A 19,921-nucleotide genomic window follows, 5' to 3' on the forward strand; every position below is an offset into this window, starting at 1 on the left:
TGAAGGTATTATTAAAAATATAGGGTGTCTTAAGACTTCATTATTTATAAAAGTTATTGAATAAATGTGACATTGTTTGAGGATTACACTCCATGTTTCAATTATTTGCTTCTGTTACACGCTCCACCCAGTAGGCCAATCAAATTAGATCCAAGCGTTTTGAGGAATTACTAGAAATCATTTTAATACCTTCATTAGGTCCTAAATTCGTATAATCCAAGTCGGACGTACCGTTTTTGATCTACAAGCAAAAACTGAAAAAAAAAACAAAATATATTTCCACAGCTCCTGGAATTGAGCAAATTCTGATTACGCTAATTTAGAACCAAATGAAGGAATAAAGACAATTTCCAGCTTGTTGGGAAAATTATTCCTAGAAAAAAAAATTTGATTGGCCTACAGTATAAAGATATTAATTTAGTCGCGTGTTTGAATTTTCATATTTAGTATATGATACATTTTTCCTTTTTTTTAAATGATTTAAGTTTTTGATATAGTTTGTTAACATGTTTGCCCTATTCTTATTTTTTGATAATGAGACAGTGATGTCCATGATCCGCACACGGAACTTTTCATCCTTTGAATTCAGCTTTAGTAACTGTGTGCAAATGGGAACAAAACTACAGGAAGTATTCCCATTACAGAACTTGTGCAACGCATCGATGAATATCTCACTCAGGATTTGGAACAAACCAATCTAGCCGGTGACATAAATGAAAAAACTAAAATCGTTAACATAGCTAACGAATTGCGTGAAACTCTAAATATTGCTGAAATCAGTGAACAAGTGGAACTAATGAGAGAACTACATGATTTAGTTATTAAACAAACGGAACATGTATCGGCGTCAATAACTGACGTCAGTGAGCAATCATCTAATATTACAATACGTTTATGTGAAACTTTAGCTAGTGTAATTGATTCATGTCAAAAAGATATTGAAAAACAAGAAGAAATAACAGAGCTAACTAAAGAAGAACTAAGTAAAGAAATTGGTAAGGAAGTAGAAGAAACTATTTTAGAAGAAATATCTAAAGATACGACCAAAGAAGATGTGGTATGTAAGAAGTCAGTCATTGAGAGAATAGATCAAAGCTCTATTGAACAAAGCCAACAAATGGACGTTGATGAACATAAAATCGACGTAACTGTAGTTGATCAGGAACATATAATCAAAGAAGTTGAGGGAGAGGTAAGACCAGAAAAAGATCAAATTACTGAATCTCACGCAGCTGAAGTAAATTTGATGGAGCCACCCACTGAAACATATGAGCTTGTTTCACCAGAATTTGCATCAGAACAATTGACTGCAACTGTTGATTCGGAACAAAATCAATTCGAAAGGGCTAGCGCTGGGGAAAAAGTTATCACTGTTGTAGATAACAAGGAAGTCATCCAGCCAGAGCAATCTGCTGAAAGAAGTACTTCCTTCTTAGAATTAAAGGAAATTGCACCTGAAATAACTGAGGAAAAAGAACAGGTTTTAGCAGAATCACTGAAACTGGAAACATCGATGGACAGCCAAAAAGAACAAAAAGAAATAACTTCTGTTGAAGACAGCTCCCAAGAACTTGGTGCTATTTCCACAGTTGAGCCTATTTCAGAAGTGCAAGAAGCCATTTCAACTCTTGTGGAAGTCGCAGATGATAAAATAATAGCTTCTAAAGCTGCAGAAATTTCAGAAGTTGCTCCCGATGAAGTGCATGATATGGAAACTAGAGAAGTTAAAAAGCCGCAAACTATTGAGCCTGTAGAAGTAACGGAAGCGGGACTCGAGAAACCTGATGTAATAGAAGCCCGTGAAGTAGATACAAGAATTTTGCCAGAACTCCAAGTTGTAGAAGCAACGGAAGAAATCATACGAGATCTGGATGTATCTACTGTTGAAGATAATCTGGCGCTTGCAACGTCCATAGGTAATATTAACGTCACTAATATCAATGTATTGTGACTAATTTTACATTTTACACTTAAGTAAAACTTGTCAATATATAATATGTATCTCTCAACCTGCTCGAAAATTCTAATATTTTGTTGGTGTATCAAACACGCAAAGTGCCCAATGTCTATCTTTATACATTTCAGAAATAATTATAAATAAAGCTAATAAGAAATAGGGATTGCCTGAGATTGGCCTTGGCCAAGCCCAAAGAAGGCCAGGCCTCGTCAAGCTGCGACCCACTACCTCGACAGGCAATTCCTTGATTACATCCCTTAGCAGTACTTTTTTATTATTTGTAAAAAAGCTAGTTATCTTGTATAAACCTCTTCAAACAAAATTAGCAATGCCTTACTCTTATGTTGTCTATAATTGTTTGTAGTCGTAGTAACTCATCAAAACATTTTCCTACTTTCACCCAGGGATATACTATTCTTATTCCATTAACAACTTTCAGAGACACTTGTAACACACTTAGATGAATTCATAGCCGAAAGTTGTAAGACTGTCGATGTCTTCGTTTTGAATAAAGAATTGGAAGAATCGTTGTCACTGGCAAAATCATTGGAACATGATCTCAAAGATAAGCATCAAAAGGAAGTAGTTAACGAAATCGGCGAACAACAGATCAAGTTAACCATTGAACTAAAGGAGGCCTTGAACCGCATAGAAATTGGTGCACTTGAGAATATTGGAGATGGAGTAAATACAGAGGAATTAATTAAAAAAGTAGCAAAAGTTACTGACGTTTTAAGATCTGACTTGGACGGTATTATTAAAATATCACAAGTAGCAATACAAGATACCGAGACGAAAGGAAATGAACAAGCCGTGCCTCATATTGGAGAAGAAAGTCAAATACATAAAGAATTTGTGGCTGAGTGTGCATCTGCTGAACAAACCGTTGCAACAACAGATTATTCAGTTGAGAATATACTAGAACTGACAGTTGACAATGATGAACCTGTAGCAGATGCTTGTGAAACCGAAATCAAACCTGGAGAATTACCTGGACCGCCAAAAGATTCTCAAAGTGAAATTATTCCAGAAAAATCGGCAGATATTCATACAGCTGAATTACAAAAAGAAATGGCAAAAGATTTGGAAACCAAAGAAATAATTAAACCTAATTTCGGTAAATCACGTTCTATATTTAATCATCGCGCTTTTAGAAATAGTTTTAATACATGCAAAATATATTTTATTAAAATAATATTATATATCTCTGAACAATATATAATACCCTATTTGTATCTGAGGTACAACTCGACAAAACCCAACCCCGACCAAACCCAAAGTAGAGAGAAACGAGTGCATAGATTTTACTACCAAACACTAATAAATATCTAACCCTCTATAATTATTTGCCATGATTTTGAGTGAAGCACTGCAGTATTTTAAAGGTGTTTAGTGTTTTTGCTAGAAACAGCTTAGCCATTTAATTCACCATTTTAAACACTGCAAAATCATACATAAACTATGTTTACCACAAAAACGTTCATAAAGTAAACTTTTTTACTACTTTCAAGTATATTTTAAACCATCAATCTTAACTCACACGCTAAGCGGTACTAAGTTTAATCACTGTAAGTGTAATATGTATATTTACAGTTGTACATGATTATTTTCAGAAACGTTTATGCAACACATTAACGAGTATGTGTCTGAAAACGTGTCAGACACTTTACATACATTATCAAATATTGTACAAAGTGAGGCGATAACACAATCCATAACAATCGCTAAAGAAGTGCAGGAAAGTTTCCATAATATTGAAAATATTCAAGATTTAGATAAGAAAACTGTAGAAAAAATAGAAGTTCTTGAAAAACTGCAAAATGCATTACTAGTTTTACAAGTTTACACTAATGATGCCACAGAAGATCTAATATCGGATCTTGGAGAGGGTTTATCTAATTTGGCTAAATTAGCAACACACCTCAGCGATGATTTAGAATCAGTAGTATCACAAGCCAAATTAGTTTTATCTGAAACAACTACAGACAATTCTACCGCAACGCATGTAGTTGACAAAATTTCAGGAGAAACTACATCTGAAGATTCTACTGAAAAACAAATTTCTAAAGATATTGATAAGTTAGATAGAAATGACTTATCGAAACAACTAAATTCTCAAGATCAACCCAAATCGGAACAACGCGTACTCGAAGTCGCCAACATTTCTGAAAATGTGCCTACTGCAAGTGAAGCTGAAAGCTTAGATCAAGTAGCGTCACTAGAATTATTAACAACATCAGTAGGTGAAGCAACAGAAAGACTTGCGGCCATATTGACACAATCAATCAGGGACGAAGAATTACAAAAACTCGAAGATCAAAACGAAAGCCAGCCAATTGAAAGTATAGCATGCGTGAATGGCACAAATCTTAGTGCGATTACTTGTCAAGTCCAGGAAGAAAGTGTAGCCACCGTAATAAAGACTGAGGATATGAAAGATGAAACAACTGAAACTAAAGTGAAAATGCCAATTGGTAAATTGTTTTTCTTGACATCGTCATTCTTAACATACTAAAGAATCATAGTGTGCGAGTTATTTCTGAATCATCTTTAATTCCACATTGACTTACAATAGTTAGTTCAGATACAAGTGCGGAAAGTAGGAAATTCGCAACGAGTGGTGATAAATTAAAACACGACCGGGAGTGTTTTAAATCAACACTAGTTGGGAATTACCTATTCGCACGTGTATCGTACAACGTTTTACAGTACAGACATAGGCACAGAAAGTGCTTTTTCCCGCACTAGTGTGGGAAAGTAGCACCATATGTACTGTAAACCTCATTAACTCATTCCTTAGACAAACTAACTTGCAACAGGTTTGTTCTATTACTTGAAACGACACCCTTCGTATCTTGGCCACTACTGGATCTATTTCCCTAACACACTTTAGTTTCAATACTTTACGTAATCATAAAAAAAAGGATTATCCATCCTAGTCATCCTAGTATATTTTTCTCTCTTTTCAATATTCTCTATCTTTTTACCTTTTCCATGTTAAAACCACATACAAGTGAATACTGAATAAGTTGTAATACTTATAATATTTATAACATTCCATACATTTTACCGTAAAAGAAACAAACTTGCTGAAGTTTACTTTCGCTTTTACATTTAGAGTACCTACGTAATTTTGCGAACTGCTAATTTTATCAAGATCGTATATTCATTTATATCATAAGTTACAAAATAATGCATTGATAATGTTCCTACTAATATAATAGCAATATTTTTTACATTATGATTATTTTAAATAAAATATATTGTTTCATTCTAATTTCAGAAACACTTTTGCAACACCTCAATGAATACACAACCGAAATCACACACACACTACAATCTATACCAATTGATACTGAAATCGTCGATGGATCGTTACATTCGGCATACGATTTAATCATGATTATTTCGGATATCGATGCTGTTGAAGAAGATCATGGTAAATATTGTGAACTGACTGACATAAAATCTGATCAAGATAAACAAGCCCCTTCTGTAACAGAACATAATGATCAAGATAATGAAAATAAAGCAACTGTTACAAATGTTGAAGTAGTAAAACTACAAAAAGACCAAACAGATGTTTTAGTACAGACTAAAAGTATTGTTGCAAATAATACTGCAGATATAACAAAACTTGCTACGAAACTTCAAATGGCTTTGAGTGTCATCGAAACATACGTCCTAGAAAATATCGCAGAAAAGGCTGATTTGCAAAACTTAAGTGCTGTCGTTACAAATTTAAAGTTGGACTTAGAAAATCTAAAACTTACATCTATTACAAAAGAACAAACAGATGAATACGCTACAACTTTGATTACAATGGAGGATATTAATAAAGCGTCAGAATTGTTGTCAGAAGTGAATATTAAATTAGAAAAAAGTGAAAAGGATATAGATACTGATACTGATCTTTCCATTGTTTTGGTTAAAAAAGATAAACCCATATCTGACGTGAATGTGCAAGAATGCCTTAGTATTACAGCTGAAGAAAACACTGAAAGTAAAACTGTAGGAGATAAAACATATTGTGAAGAAGCAGTTACAAACGTTACAATTGATTTAGATTCTGCCGCAGACTTATTCGAAGATGCTATTGTCATAGAAACTCCTACCCTATTAGAATCAATTGTTGGGAAAAAAGATGTAACTATTGAAACGCCTGTGGCATTGGACACGACTTCAGATTTATTTGAAGATGCTATTTCTATGGAAATACCAACAGTATTGGAATCTTCAGTCAAAAAAGATGAGGTCATTATTGAAACTCCAACCATTTTGGAATCAGCTACAGAGGTACAATTTATGGCTGCTAAAGATATGTTAACTAATGTGTCAGAAACTCCACACCAAACGGAACAAGTTGTAACTGAGACAGCGACAATTTTAGAATCTGTCACTAAAAAAGAAGACTTAGATATATCTACAGTAGTTTTAGAGCCTTACATTGAAACAAATGCTTGCGTGTTAAGTCCAACAATCTTGGAAGCTTCAACCGCTATTTCAGAAGAAATTACAGCTTTAATACCCACAGCTACAGAAACTGCGATTGCTAAAGATGAGATTGAATCCTCTACAGTATTAGAAGAGCCCGCTGTCTCAGTTGTTACAGAGCAAGTTGCGGCGGAATCTGTAAACATCTTACAAACAACTGGTATTATAAAAGAAGAGGAAAAAACAGCAGATTTGGCTACTTTAGATATAGTTCACGTAGCTATTGCAGAAACGCCTGATATTTTAGAAACTACTAAGGATATTCCCGAGAAAGACCATTTGGTAGAGTCAACTGTTATAGAAAATTCGTTTAATAAAGAAGAAGCGTTGGTCGAATTACCTGACGTTATACAAACTGCTGCTAATATCGAGTTACAAGCAGAAATAAGTACATGTGAAATAACCGAAATGGCCACAGAATTGTCAGAAAGTTTATGTACCACAGGACTTACAAATATAACAGGCCAAGAACTATCAGTTAAACATTCTGAAGAATTAGTAATAGAAACGCCCGATATTTTAGAAACAACAATTACAGAAACCCCGCCTATGGTACATTCAGATGTAGAAGAACCTACTATGGATAAAGATAAAGAAACCGTAATAGAAACAGCTGTTTTAGAAACAACGGATGAATTGGTAGATAACGTGTCGTTAATAGAGACGCCCAATACCACGGAAAGCAGTTTAGTTACAGAACCGACTATAGTAGATACACCTACTGTATTAGAATCAGTAAGTGATTTGCAAAAATTGGACGTGATAGAAACAACTGATGCTGTTGAAGCAAGCTCCGATTTGAATCAGGCTACTATTACAGAAACCCCTACTATGGTACATTCGGATGTAGCAGAACCTACTATGGATTCAGATAAAGAAACTCTAATAGAAACAGCTCTTTTAGACACAACGGATGAATTGGTGGATAACGTATCGTTGATGGAGACGCCCAATACCACGGAAAGCAGTTTAGTTACAGAACCGACTATAGTAGATACACCTACTGTATTAGAATCTGTAAGTGATTTGGAAAAATTGGACGTGACAGAAACAACTGATGCTGTTGAAGCAAGCTCCGATTTAAATCAGGCTACTATTACAGAAACCCCTACTATGGTACATTCGGATGTAGCAGAACCTACAATGGATACAGATAAAGAAACCGTAATAGAAACAGCTGTTTTAGAAACAAAGGATGAATTGGTAGATAACGTGTCGTTAATAGAGACGCCCAATACCACGGAAAGCAGTTTAGTTACAGAACCGACTATAGTAGATACACCTACTGTATTAGAATCTGTAAGTGATTTGGAAAAATTGGACGTGACAGAAACAACTGATGCTGTTGAAGTAAGCTCCGATTTAAATCAGGCTACTATTACAGAAACCTCTACTATGGTACATTCGGATGTAGTAGAACCTACTATGGATTCAGATAAAGTAACCGTAGTAGAAACAGCTGTTTTAGAAACAAAGGATGAATTGGTAGATAACGTGTCGTTAATAGAGACGCCCAATACCACGGAAAGCAGTTTAGTTACAGAACCGACTATAGTAGATACACCTACTGTATTAGAATCTGTAAGTGATTTGGAAAAATTGGACGTGACTGAAACAACTGATGCTGTTGAAGCAAGCTCCGCCTTGAATCAGGCTACTATTACAGAAACCCCGACTAAGGTACATTTAGATGTAGCAGAACCTACTATGGATACAGATAAAGAAACCTTAATAGAAACATCTGTTTTAGAAACAACGGATGAATTGGTGGATAACGTGTCGTTGATGGAGACGCTCAATACCACGGAAAGCAGCTTAATTACAGAACCGACTATAGTAGATACACCTACTGTATTAGAATCAGTAAGTGATTTGGAAAAATTGGACGCGACAGAAACAACTGATGCTGTTGAAGCAAGCTCCGATTTGAATCAGGCTACTATTACAGAAACCCCTACTATGGTACATTCGGATGTAGCAGAACCTACTATGGATTCAGATAAAGTAACCGTAGTAGAAACATCTGTTTTAGAAACAACGGATGAATTGGTGGATAACGTGCCGTTGATGGAGACGCTCAATACCACGGAAAGCAGCTTAATTACAGAACCGACTATAGTAGATACACCTACTGTATTAGAATCTGTAAGTGATTTGGAAAAATTGGACGTGACAGAAACAACTGATGCTGTTGAAGCAAGCTCCGATTTAAATCAGGCTACTATTACAGAAACCTCTACTATGGTACATTCGGATGTAGTAGAACCTACTATGGATTCAGATAAAGTAACCGTAGTAGAAACAGCTGTTTTAGAAACAAAGGATGAATTGGTAGATAACGTGTCGTTAATAGAGACGCCCAATACCACGAAAAGCAGTTTAGTTACAGAACCGACTATAGTAGATACACCTACTGTATTAGAATCTGTAAGTGATTTGGAAAAATTGGACGTGACTGAAACAACTGATGCTGTTGAAGCAAGCTCCGACTTGAATCAGGCTACTATTACAGAAACCCCGACTAAGGTACATTTAGATGTAGCAGAACCTACTATGGATACAGATAAAGAAACCTTAATAGAAACATCTGTTTTAGAAACAACGGATGAATTGGTGGATAACGTGTCGTTGATGGAGACGCTCAATACCACGGAAAGCAGCTTAATTACAGAACCGACTATAGTAGATACACCTACTGTATTAGAATCTGTAAGTGATTTGGAAAAAATGGACGTGACTGAAACAACTGATGCTGTTGAAGCAAGCTCCGACTTGAATCAGGCTACTATTACAGAAACCCCGACTAAGGTACATTTAGATGTAGCAGAACCTACTATGGATACAGATAAAGAAACCTTAATAGAAACATCTGTTTTAGAAACAACGGATGAATTGGTGGATAACGTGTCGTTGATGGAGACGCTCAATACCACGGAAAGCAGCTTAATTACAGAACCGACTATAGTAGATACACCTACTGTATTAGAATCTGTAAGTGATTTGGAAAAAATGGACGTGACTGAAACAACTGATGCTGTTGAAGCAAGCTACGATTTGAATCAGGCTACTATTACAGAAACCTCGACTATGGTACATTCAGATGTGGTAGAACCTACAGTGGATACAGATAAAGTAACCGTAATAGAAACAGCTGTTTTAGAAACAACGGATGAATTATTGGATAACGTGTCGTTGATGGAGTCGCCCAATGCCACGGAAATCAGTTTAGTTACAGAAACGACTATAGTAGATACACCTACTGTATTAGAATCAGTAAGTGATTTGGAAAAATTGGACGCGACAGAAACAACTAATGCTGTTGAAGCAAGCTCCGATTTGAATCAGGCTACTATTACAGAAACCCCTACTATGGTACATTCGGATGTAGCAGAACCTACTATGGATTCAGATAAAGTAACCGTAGTAGAAACAGCTGTTTTAGAAACAACGGATGAATTGGTAGATAACGTGTCGTTAATAGAGACGCCCAATACCACGGAAAGCAGTTTAGTTACAGAACCGACTATAGTAGATACACCTACTGTATTAGAATCTGTAAGTGATTTGGAAAAATTGGACGTGACTGAAACAACTGATGCTGTTGAAGCAAGCTCCGATTTGAATCAGGCTACTATTACAGAAACCCCTACTATGGTACATTCGGATGTAGCAGAACCTACTATGGATTCAGATAAAGTAACCGTAGTAGAAACAGCTGTTTTAGAAACAACGGATGAATTGGTAGATAACGTGTCGTTGATAGAGACGCTCAATACCACGGAAAGCAGCTTAATTGCAGAGCCGACTATAGTAGATACACCTACTGTATTAGAATCTGTAAGTGATTTGCAAAAATTGGACGTGACAGAAACAATTGATGCTGTTGAAGCAAGCTCCGATTTGAATCAAGCTACTATTACAGAAACCCCTACTATGGTACATTCCGATGTATCAGAACCTACTATGGACACAGATAAAGTAACCGTAATAGAAACAGCTGCTTTAGAAACAACGGATGAATTGGTAGATAACGTGTCGTTGATGGAGACGCTCAATACCACGGAAAGCAGCTTAATTACAGAACCGACTATAGTAGATACACCTACTGTATTAGAATCTGTAAGTGATTTGGAAAAAATGGACGTGACTGAAACAACTGATGCTGTTGAAGCAAGCTCCGATTTGAATCAGGCTACTATTACAGAAACTTCGACTATGGTACATTCAGATGTAGCAGAACCTTCTATGGATACAGATAAAGTAACCGTAATAGAAACAGCTGTTTTAGAAACAACGGATGAATTATTGGATAACGTGTCGTTGATGGAGACGCCCAATGCCACGGAAATCAGTTTAGTTACAGAAACAACTATAGTAGATACACCTACTGTATTAGAATCTGTAAGTGATTTGGAAAAATTGGACGCGACAGAAACAACTGATGCTGTTGAAGCAAGCTCCGATTTGAATCAGGCTACTATTACAGAAATCTCGACTATGGTACATTCAGATGTAGCAGAACCTACAATGGATACAGACAAAGAAACCGTAATAGAAACAGCTGCTCTAGAAACAACGGATGAATTGGTAGATGACGTGTCGTTGATAGAGACGCCCAATACCACGGAAAGCAGTTTCATTACAGAGCCGACTATAGTAGATACACCTACTGTATTAGAATCTGTAAGTGATTTGGAAAAATTGGACGTGACTGAAACAACTGATGCTGTTGAAGCAAGCTACGATTTGAATCAGGCTACTATTACAGAAACCCCTACTATGGTACATTCAGATGTAGCAGAACCTTCTATGGACACAGATAAAGAAACCGTAATAGAAACAGCTGTTTTAGAAACAACGGATGAATTGGTAGATAACGTGTCGTTGATAGAGACGCCCAATACCACGGAAAGCAGCTTAATTGCAGAGCCGACTATAGTAGATACACCTACTGTATTAGAATCTGTAAGTGATTTGCAAAAATTGGACGTGACAGAAACAACTGATGCTGTTGAAGCAAGCTCCGATTTGAATCAAGCTACTATTACAGAAACCCCTACTATGGTACATTCCGATGTATCAGAACCTACTATGGATACAGATAAAGTAACCGTAATAGAAACAGCTGCTTTAGAAACAACGGATGAATTGGTAGATAACGTGTCGTTGATAGAGCCGCCCAATACCACGGAAAGCAGTTTAATTACAGAGCCGACTATAGTAGATACACCTACTGTATTAGAATCTGTAAGTGATTTGGAAAAATTGGACGTGACTGAAACAACTGATGCTGTTGAAGCAAGCTCCGATTTGAATCAGGCTACTATTACAGAAACCCCAACTATGGTACATTCAGATGTAGCAGAACCTTCTATGGATACAGATAAAGTAACCGTAATAGAAACAGCTGTTTTAGAAACAACGGATGAATTATTGGATAACGTGTCGTTGATGGAGACGCCCAATACCACGGAAAGCAGTTTAGTTACAGAACAGACCACAGCAGATACATCCACTGTATTAGAATCTGTAAGTGATTTGGAAACATTGGATATTACTAAAACTACTGATGCTATTGAAGTAAACACTGCTTTGATGCAGGCTACTATTACAGAAACTCCGACGATGGTACATTCAGTTGTAGAAGAACTAGTGAATGATGGCGAATTATCTGATGTCAAACAAACTGTTCAGGATTCAATTCAAGAAGCCGCCGAAAAAGTATCTGAAATTACGGAAACATCAACAAATCTTCAAGAAAAACTTTCAGTAATCGAACCACCAACTCTGATGGACATACCTTCTGATGCAGAACAAGTATTAACAACCTCAGTTCCCATTTTACAGTCTCCTATAGTAACCAACGAAATTGTTATGGAGATTCCAGAAGTCTTGGAAACAACATCTAATATGCCAGAAAATGTTGTTTTAGTTGAATCCCAAAGTGTTACTGATGACAATATCAAAATGGAACAGATTATTGTTGAATCACCCACTATTTTACAATCAGTTACTGATATGGAAAAAAATGCTTTATTAGAACTACCTAATGTGGTAGAAACATCACTTGATTTGATAGAAAATGTCTCTATCAATGAAACTCCTTCTATCTTAGATCCTGTCTTAGGCAATGAATTGACAGATGAAGATATATGTGATATCAAACAATCTGTTACTAATTTGATACAAGAAGCTGTTGAGCAAGCATGTCATATTACAGAAACGGCAACGGATGTACTACAAAAAGTTTCTGAAGAGACATCGGCTGTGATAGACTCCACACCTGTTTTGAAATCTCCTATAGAGTCGGAGTATATAGTTGCACCGGAAACTCTAGATGTTCTAGAAACAACTATGAGTCTGGTAGAAAATGTGACTGAAGTTGAAGCCCAGACTCTTGTAGCTAGCAACATAAACGAAAAGCAAATTGTAGTTGAATCACCCACTGTATTACAATCCACAACGGATATAGAAAAATTTGATGATATAGAAGCATCTAACGCCATAATTACGTCAACAGATACGTTTGAAAAGGTGTCTATTAAGAAAACACTATCCGTCTTAGAACCTATCGAAGAACAATTAGTGCTAGATTTAGATATCCCTGAAACGGCAGTAGTCACAGGAGAGAGTCTTGACAAACAACAAGCTGACAGCGAGACTAAAATTGATGCCAATGATACTTCGAATGTAGATACTAGTAGCGCGGCTGCGGCAAAAGTTACTGAGGAACCATTAGAATCAGTAACCAACTCACAACCAATAACAGACACTTTGAAAACCGGTGATTTTCAACAGGAATTAACTGTACCGGTTGAAATCAGTGAAACTAGGTCAGAAGAGGATATCCAAAAACCAATTGGTAAATAATTTCAAAAGTCAGTTTTGCTATATACTTAACAAAAAGGTCAATGTTGTAACGTAAAACAAGCAGCTTATTTTGGCTTTGGAAACATATATTATTTTATTAAGAGTTATAATTGAATTCAAGTATTTAAAAAAAGTACGTCAAGCTACAGTCAATTTCTATATAGATTTTCTATTAGTGTACTCGTATGAATACAATTTTTTGTTTATTTTTTAAATAGGTAATACAAACAATATTATTGCAAATTAAGTTACATTAGATAGATTATTTAAAAAAATCGGTTCCAAAGCCAAATGATAACATTTTTAAATATTGTATATTGTGTCACTGTAGTATCTAAATTCTAAATTAACACAAAAATGTTTAATTTAACATTGGCATTGTCATAATTTGGCCTTAGCTTAATATATTATTTATATTAACAATAATAACGAAATAAATGTAGCTATAACAAAGAACCACTAAATGCATAGTTTTTACATTCTTACCTCACCAAATTAGGTATGCGCAAAAACGTCCACTAATATATAGGTAATATGAAGGATTCCTTGAAGCAGCCAAATAAATTAAATCTTATCGTTGACATATTTTCGTTTTTATACATCGACACTTCAATATGTATATTGTTATTTACGCAGATACTTACTGTTAAAACACATTACCCTCCTTAGCGTCGCACAGTTGGGTAATAAATACCTTCTGAACACAGAAGACTATAATAGAAAGATAAGATATTTTTGAAACATGATAGAGATTGTAAATGTAAACATGCACTCAGAACATAATTATTTCAAATAATGTGTACACCACACTACACTAAATAATTTTGTAACAGAAACAGGCATAGAATCAGAATACCTACTGGTTACTTTTAAGTGTCCTGAGAACTTACGAGTACATGAAGACAATTAATTACAAACATTAATGTGATAAATCGTGGTTTACTAGTATCAAACATTGCACAACATGTTCTCTTTTATTGAATACTACTTTTCAATGTTTTATATTTTCTCAAACTCGGGGCAATCATTCGGCCCTCTCACTATATATCTACCCTATTACCTTTTCTTAATACTAATCTGACAGATGGATTTACCCGAGTTTGAAGTTAAGCGACTCGCTTTATGATATGACGGTCGTTCGGAATCAATTTAATGTCTTTTCACAGTTACATATTTAATTTTAGTTGTATACTTGCATGTGTAAATAACCAGTTGAATTAGCTGTAAACTTATATTTACTTAATCAATGAATAGTCATAATAATTTTAACACGCTTAAGATACAATTATTAAGGTAAGTCGTATCGCAACGGAAGTCAAAATGTTGGTAGCATAATACATACTGGAGAATTAGGGCCAGTTGCACTTGAACCACAATTGACATACCTATGGAGTATGGATCAACGCCACTCAACAGTGAACCATGAAATTTTTCATAGAATAAAATTTAGGGACCGTTTTACTGATGGTTAATGCGGATGGTTTGGTGCAACCGGCCCTTATGTTTGCGTAACATGGTGCTACAAACTACTACGAATCTTACATATGATTATTGTATATTCTCCAAAAAATATTCTGTTACCTATTATCTTTCAGAAACGGCCACTCTTGTTCAACACATAGACGAGCTAACTTCAGCTTCTATTGCTGAAACCGTCGAGGTTTTATCGAAAGTCATTGATGTCAGTGAACTCAAAGAGTCAATAGCGGTTGCGAATGAATTAAAAGACAGTTTCATTGAAGTTGAGAAAGTTAAAACGGAAGAAGTGTCAATAGAACAGGCTAAATTGGTCGAAAAACTTCAAGGAGCATTAGAAGCTTTTCAAGCTATTGTTGTAGAAAATACTGAGAATATTGTTCAAAATCTGGATGTAAATGAATGGGCCAAAATAAGCGAAGTTGTAACACATTTACAAGATGATTTGGTTAGAGCAACTATTACAGGTTAGTGATCAGATTTTTTTAAATTAATGCTGTAATAATGCGTTTTCATAAGCAAAACAGTCTTATAAATTTTAAATTGAAGGATATTTCATCAACTCGAGCATCAAGTTGAAACCTGATTTAATCAAACTAATCATTAAGTTTTTACTAGAAAAATATTTTTGATTTTACAGAACCAACGACAGAATTGGCAGGAGAATCAATGCACCACCTCGAAACTTTGCTCCAAGAGGTCACCGACAAGATCGGAACCACGGAGCGATCTTCAGACGACACAGAATCATTACGTGATAATCTCGACGAGATCCAAACCGTTATCATTAAGCTGAAGAGAGATTACGATGGTGCATCAAATGACACGCTCAATGAAACTCTAGAGGACTTAGAGTGCAGTGTGAGGAGTGTCCAACTGCAGATCACTGAGGACAGTCCACCAGAGCTGTTGCAAGAAGCTTGTGCAACATTACAATTGTTGGTTAATAACATGAGTGCTACAGAGGATATCACAGGTATTTTCATATATAAATTGAACTAGTAGCTGTCCAAAATCTTTCTTTATACATCTTTTGTGTAGTACTACAAATTTATCTGTTAAAAATAGGCTTGTAGTAGGGGAGAGATGGTTAATCATACCAATTTTTACTTGAACGTGACGAATTAAAACCCATTTATATTTGCAGCTGACTACCGTTGATTGCATATTTAATTAAGCTTATAGGTAATGCCTATAACAAAACTCATCAAAATTTACATAGAGTCACACATTTTCTCTCTTTCGTTTGTGTTTTATTTCTCATTCAGATTATTGCTAGTGGATCATTGTTTGGCGCCTCAGGTGTAATTAAACTGGGTTTTTAATGGGAAATCTAGACATGTACTATTTATTAATACAGCCGACTTGTCCCTAAATATTTTTAGCTTAACTTAAATGTTTCTTATAAAAATTAATAAATACTTCATTTTTTAAACAGGTACCGTAGTAAAGGAAGTAAAAACAGACAGCTTACTAGAAAAATGTTCCGATGAAACTGAGGCAACGGTAAAGTTACTAAACATTGCAATTGCAACTAAAGGAGATTTGTCAAAAATAGTGGAAAATCTTAATGTTCTTAGAGATATCATGCAACTTCTCAGAAACAATTTCCTCAAAGACGCAGACACTTTAATCGACAAAGGCGTTGAAGTCATTCAAAGTTTAGATCAGGTAGAAGAGAAAGTGTTTGCTTTAGAAAAAGATATTGTAGAAATACCAGAAACGGTAAAAGAAAGTATATTTAATGCGGTACATTCTGTATATGGCAGTATATCTAACATGAGGAGTACTGTTCAAAGTATACAGAAGAGATACATGTATGATAACTACGGAAAACCATCCGAAAGTATATTGAAAGCACTCAAAAATGTACAAAATAAGAATTACAATAACTTTTCAAAGTCCCTTCGAAAAGTTTTGAATCACTTTGAAGATATCAAGTTTTATATTAACTTGGATAAAACTGCAAGATTACCGAGTGATGCTGCATTTACAAAAATTATTCTTAATGAATTAAAATTAACTATTAATGAAAATGTTAAACCACATTCCATATCCAGTCCAGAGGTTGCTAGAACTTACTTAGCAGCTATTAAAGGCATAGAATCTAATCTTAATAAGATAGAGTCCTTGACTACTTTAGAAGTAAAACAAAAGATACCAATTTTCAAAGAAATAGCAACATTTTTACTAAAAATGACTGATGCAATCGCTAAATTTTCTAAAATAGAAGATAGCGCAGAAGTTAAGCCTGATGTTGAAACTCACGAAAAAGTTGAAGTGACACAATCAAATGACCTAGAAGATAATAAATTGGCTGACACTGTGCAATTATTAGAAAGTACTACAGAAGAATTAAAGGTTATAGATCAGCAAATAGATCATTCGGCAATTAGCAGTGAAGCAGAAATTCTAGTAAGTGAAACAACTGACTCCTCGAGTCAATTGAAAATTACTACAGAAATAGTCGCCGAAGCAAAGACAGATACCATAACAACAGATAAAATAACAACGGAGGAAAGTATCAATGAAAGCCTCAAAGAGATTTCAAAAGACAACGTACAGGAAGATACTGCGGCTCTGGCAAGTAAAGGCGAAGAACCTCAAAAAGCTGATCTTTCTTTAAAACCAGAGTTTACAACAGTTGAGCCTCAGCCAAGTACATCAAAACAGGAAGACACGGACCGTAAAGAAGAACAAAATGAACAACAGCAACCGGCTGCTAGTTTAGAACCAAGTGAAAATAAAACTCAAGAAGACAGTCTTAAGGCGGATGCAAGCATAATAAAAGACCACATGGAAGAGATACCGAAACAAGAAGATAAGGACATCAAAGAAGAACAAAGGACAGATGTGTTAGAAAGGAAAGAAGGAGAACCAAAAGCAGAAACACAAATACCGGCAATATCTAAAAAGCTTAAAAGTTTAAAGCCAAAAAAAGACGAAGAAACGCAAACAGATGATGAAGAAGAGGTCATTAAAGATTTAACCAAGAAAACCCAAGAGACAAAAATACAAGAGCTGAAAACAGATCAAGATATCGAAAAAGCTCTGTCTGAAATAGCACCTGACGCCGAGCTTCAGGTAAGCATCTTAGATAAATCGAAAGAAACAGAAATCTCTATAAAGAAGGAACAAGAGGATAGTAAAGATTTCCTTCAAGAACAAAAACCAATCACAGAAAAGGAGGAGGTTGTAGTAAAGCAAAAGAACGAACAAGAAGAAAAAGACAATAAGGTGGAATTATTACAAAAAGATAAATTTCCAGCTCAGGAAGAACAAGAAAAACAACAGGATAAGGAAGAAACAGAGAAGAAAGTTGACATTGTAGCTCAACAAGAAGTAAATGATAGTGAGCCTAAGGAAACACTAGAAAAGAAAGCTGAAGAAGAACAAAAAGAGCCTAATCTTAAGGAAGACCAACAAAACAAAGAGTTTGAGCTTAAAACAGAGCAGTTTGAAGAGACACTTCTACCAGCAGAGGTAGTAAAAGAAACAATTTCTAAAGAAGACTCTAAAACAGAAGAAAAGAAAACCATGCACGAAGAAATTAGAGAAACGGACACTAAGATAGAACAGGAAAACAAAGATGCTTTGGATGAATTAAATAAAGTCGATGATGCTAAACCTAAAGAAGCGAAAGATCAGCAACCTGAAGAACAAGTTGATAAGGTTGACCTTGACAAAAAACAAGATGAGAAAGAAGCAAAATTAAAACAAATAGAAGAAGCAAAAGAAGCTCTGCTCCAGAAACAAGAAGAAGAAAAAGAAGCTAAACTTAAGGCAAAACAAGAAAAGAAAGAAGCTAAGCTTAAAAAAATACAGGAAGACAAAGAGGCTAAGCTTAAAAAAGAGCAGGAAGAAAAAGACGCTAAAATGAAACAAGAACAAGATGAGATTGAAGCGCGGCTAAAACGAGAGCAAGATGAAAAGGAAGCAAAACTTAGCGCTGAAGAAGAAAAACAAAAGCAGGCAACACTTGAGAAAGAACTAGAGAAAATGGATGCTTTAGTTAAACAAGAAGAAAAGGATGCTCACCCTACAGAAGAGCAAGGGGAAAATAAAGAGAGCCTCAGGCAAGAGCAAGAAAACAAAGAAGCTGGTCTAAAACAAAAACAAGAGAGAGATGAAAAGACTGAATTACGAAAAGATAAACTTGAGGAAAAGCAAGAGGAACATGAGGCTAGTCCAAAACAGATCCAGCATGAGCATGTAACTGACCTTAAGTCCGAAGAAGAAAAAAGATCAGAAGAGGCTAAGCTGAAGAAAGAACACGAAGAAAAGATTAAAATTGAACAAGAAAGTAATGAAACTTCTGTTCAAAATGAAATGGTGGACCAGAAAGAAAAACTCCAAATAGAAGAAGAGATAAAAGACGACAAACTCAAAAAACAACAGGAGGAAAAAGATTCCGTGGTTAAAACAGAGGAAGAAACAACTGAAGCTGCTGTCAAAGAAGACATGAAGGAGCAAAAAGCCGACCTTAAACTTAAAGAAAAAGAAAAGGAGGCTAACCTCAAAAGAGAACAGGAAGAAAACGCCAAAATTGAACAAGAAAAAAATGAGGCTGTTGTCAGGAAAGAAAAGGAAGAACAAGAAGCTAAGCTTAAAGTGGAGGAAGAAAAAAAAGAACAAAAGAAAAAAGATGCCAAGGTTAAAGCGGAAGAAGAAGAAAATCTGAAAAAAGACTTAGAAAAACATGATGCTAAACCTGAAGAAGACCAACTTAAGGAAGAAGCTGCTCTTAAGAACGAAGGGATGGTAGAAAGTCAGCTTGAAGAAGTAAAAGAAGAATCACTTAATAAAGAAACACGGGAGAAAATGCCTGGGCTCAAAGAAGACCAAAAGATAAAACATGAAGAGCACAAGCAGGTAGGAAAGGTAAGTTGTACCGATTTAATTGTTACAAACGACAAATAGCTTTGTCGCTACATTTCTGCCATGAATTTGTATATTGCACATAATCTTGGAATTAGTTCAATAAGTGCTCTTTAAATAACAAAATCTCGACACCATAAATATGAAAAAAAAGACGTTGTTTAAACTTTTGAAATTATCTTCGAAACAACAGAACTAAAATATACATAAATATTACTACTATAATTGTAACTTAAAGCATATTTT

The 19,921-nt window shown here is 35.2% G+C and overlaps 1 protein-coding gene across 1 annotated transcript in view; it reads left to right on the top strand.

The window, feature by feature from the left end:
• The window catches only part of LOC134679277 (titin homolog), a 96,871-nt gene that overhangs the window by 40,843 nt on the left and 36,107 nt on the right, over nucleotides 1-19,921 (top strand). The window contains exons 14-20 of the mRNA XM_063538172.1: nucleotides 645-1,916; nucleotides 2,397-3,074; nucleotides 3,571-4,431; nucleotides 5,241-13,313; nucleotides 14,917-15,264; nucleotides 15,438-15,773; nucleotides 16,236-19,678. Coding sequence (XP_063394242.1) covers nucleotides 645-1,916; nucleotides 2,397-3,074; nucleotides 3,571-4,431; nucleotides 5,241-13,313; nucleotides 14,917-15,264; nucleotides 15,438-15,773; nucleotides 16,236-19,678 — 15,011 coding nt within the window. The remainder of the gene's footprint in view (nucleotides 1-644; nucleotides 1,917-2,396; nucleotides 3,075-3,570; nucleotides 4,432-5,240; nucleotides 13,314-14,916; nucleotides 15,265-15,437; nucleotides 15,774-16,235; nucleotides 19,679-19,921) is intronic.

This window comes from Cydia fagiglandana, chromosome Z, assembly GCF_963556715.1.
Source record: "Cydia fagiglandana chromosome Z, ilCydFagi1.1, whole genome shotgun sequence".
Taxonomy (NCBI): domain Eukaryota; kingdom Metazoa; phylum Arthropoda; class Insecta; order Lepidoptera; family Tortricidae; genus Cydia; species Cydia fagiglandana.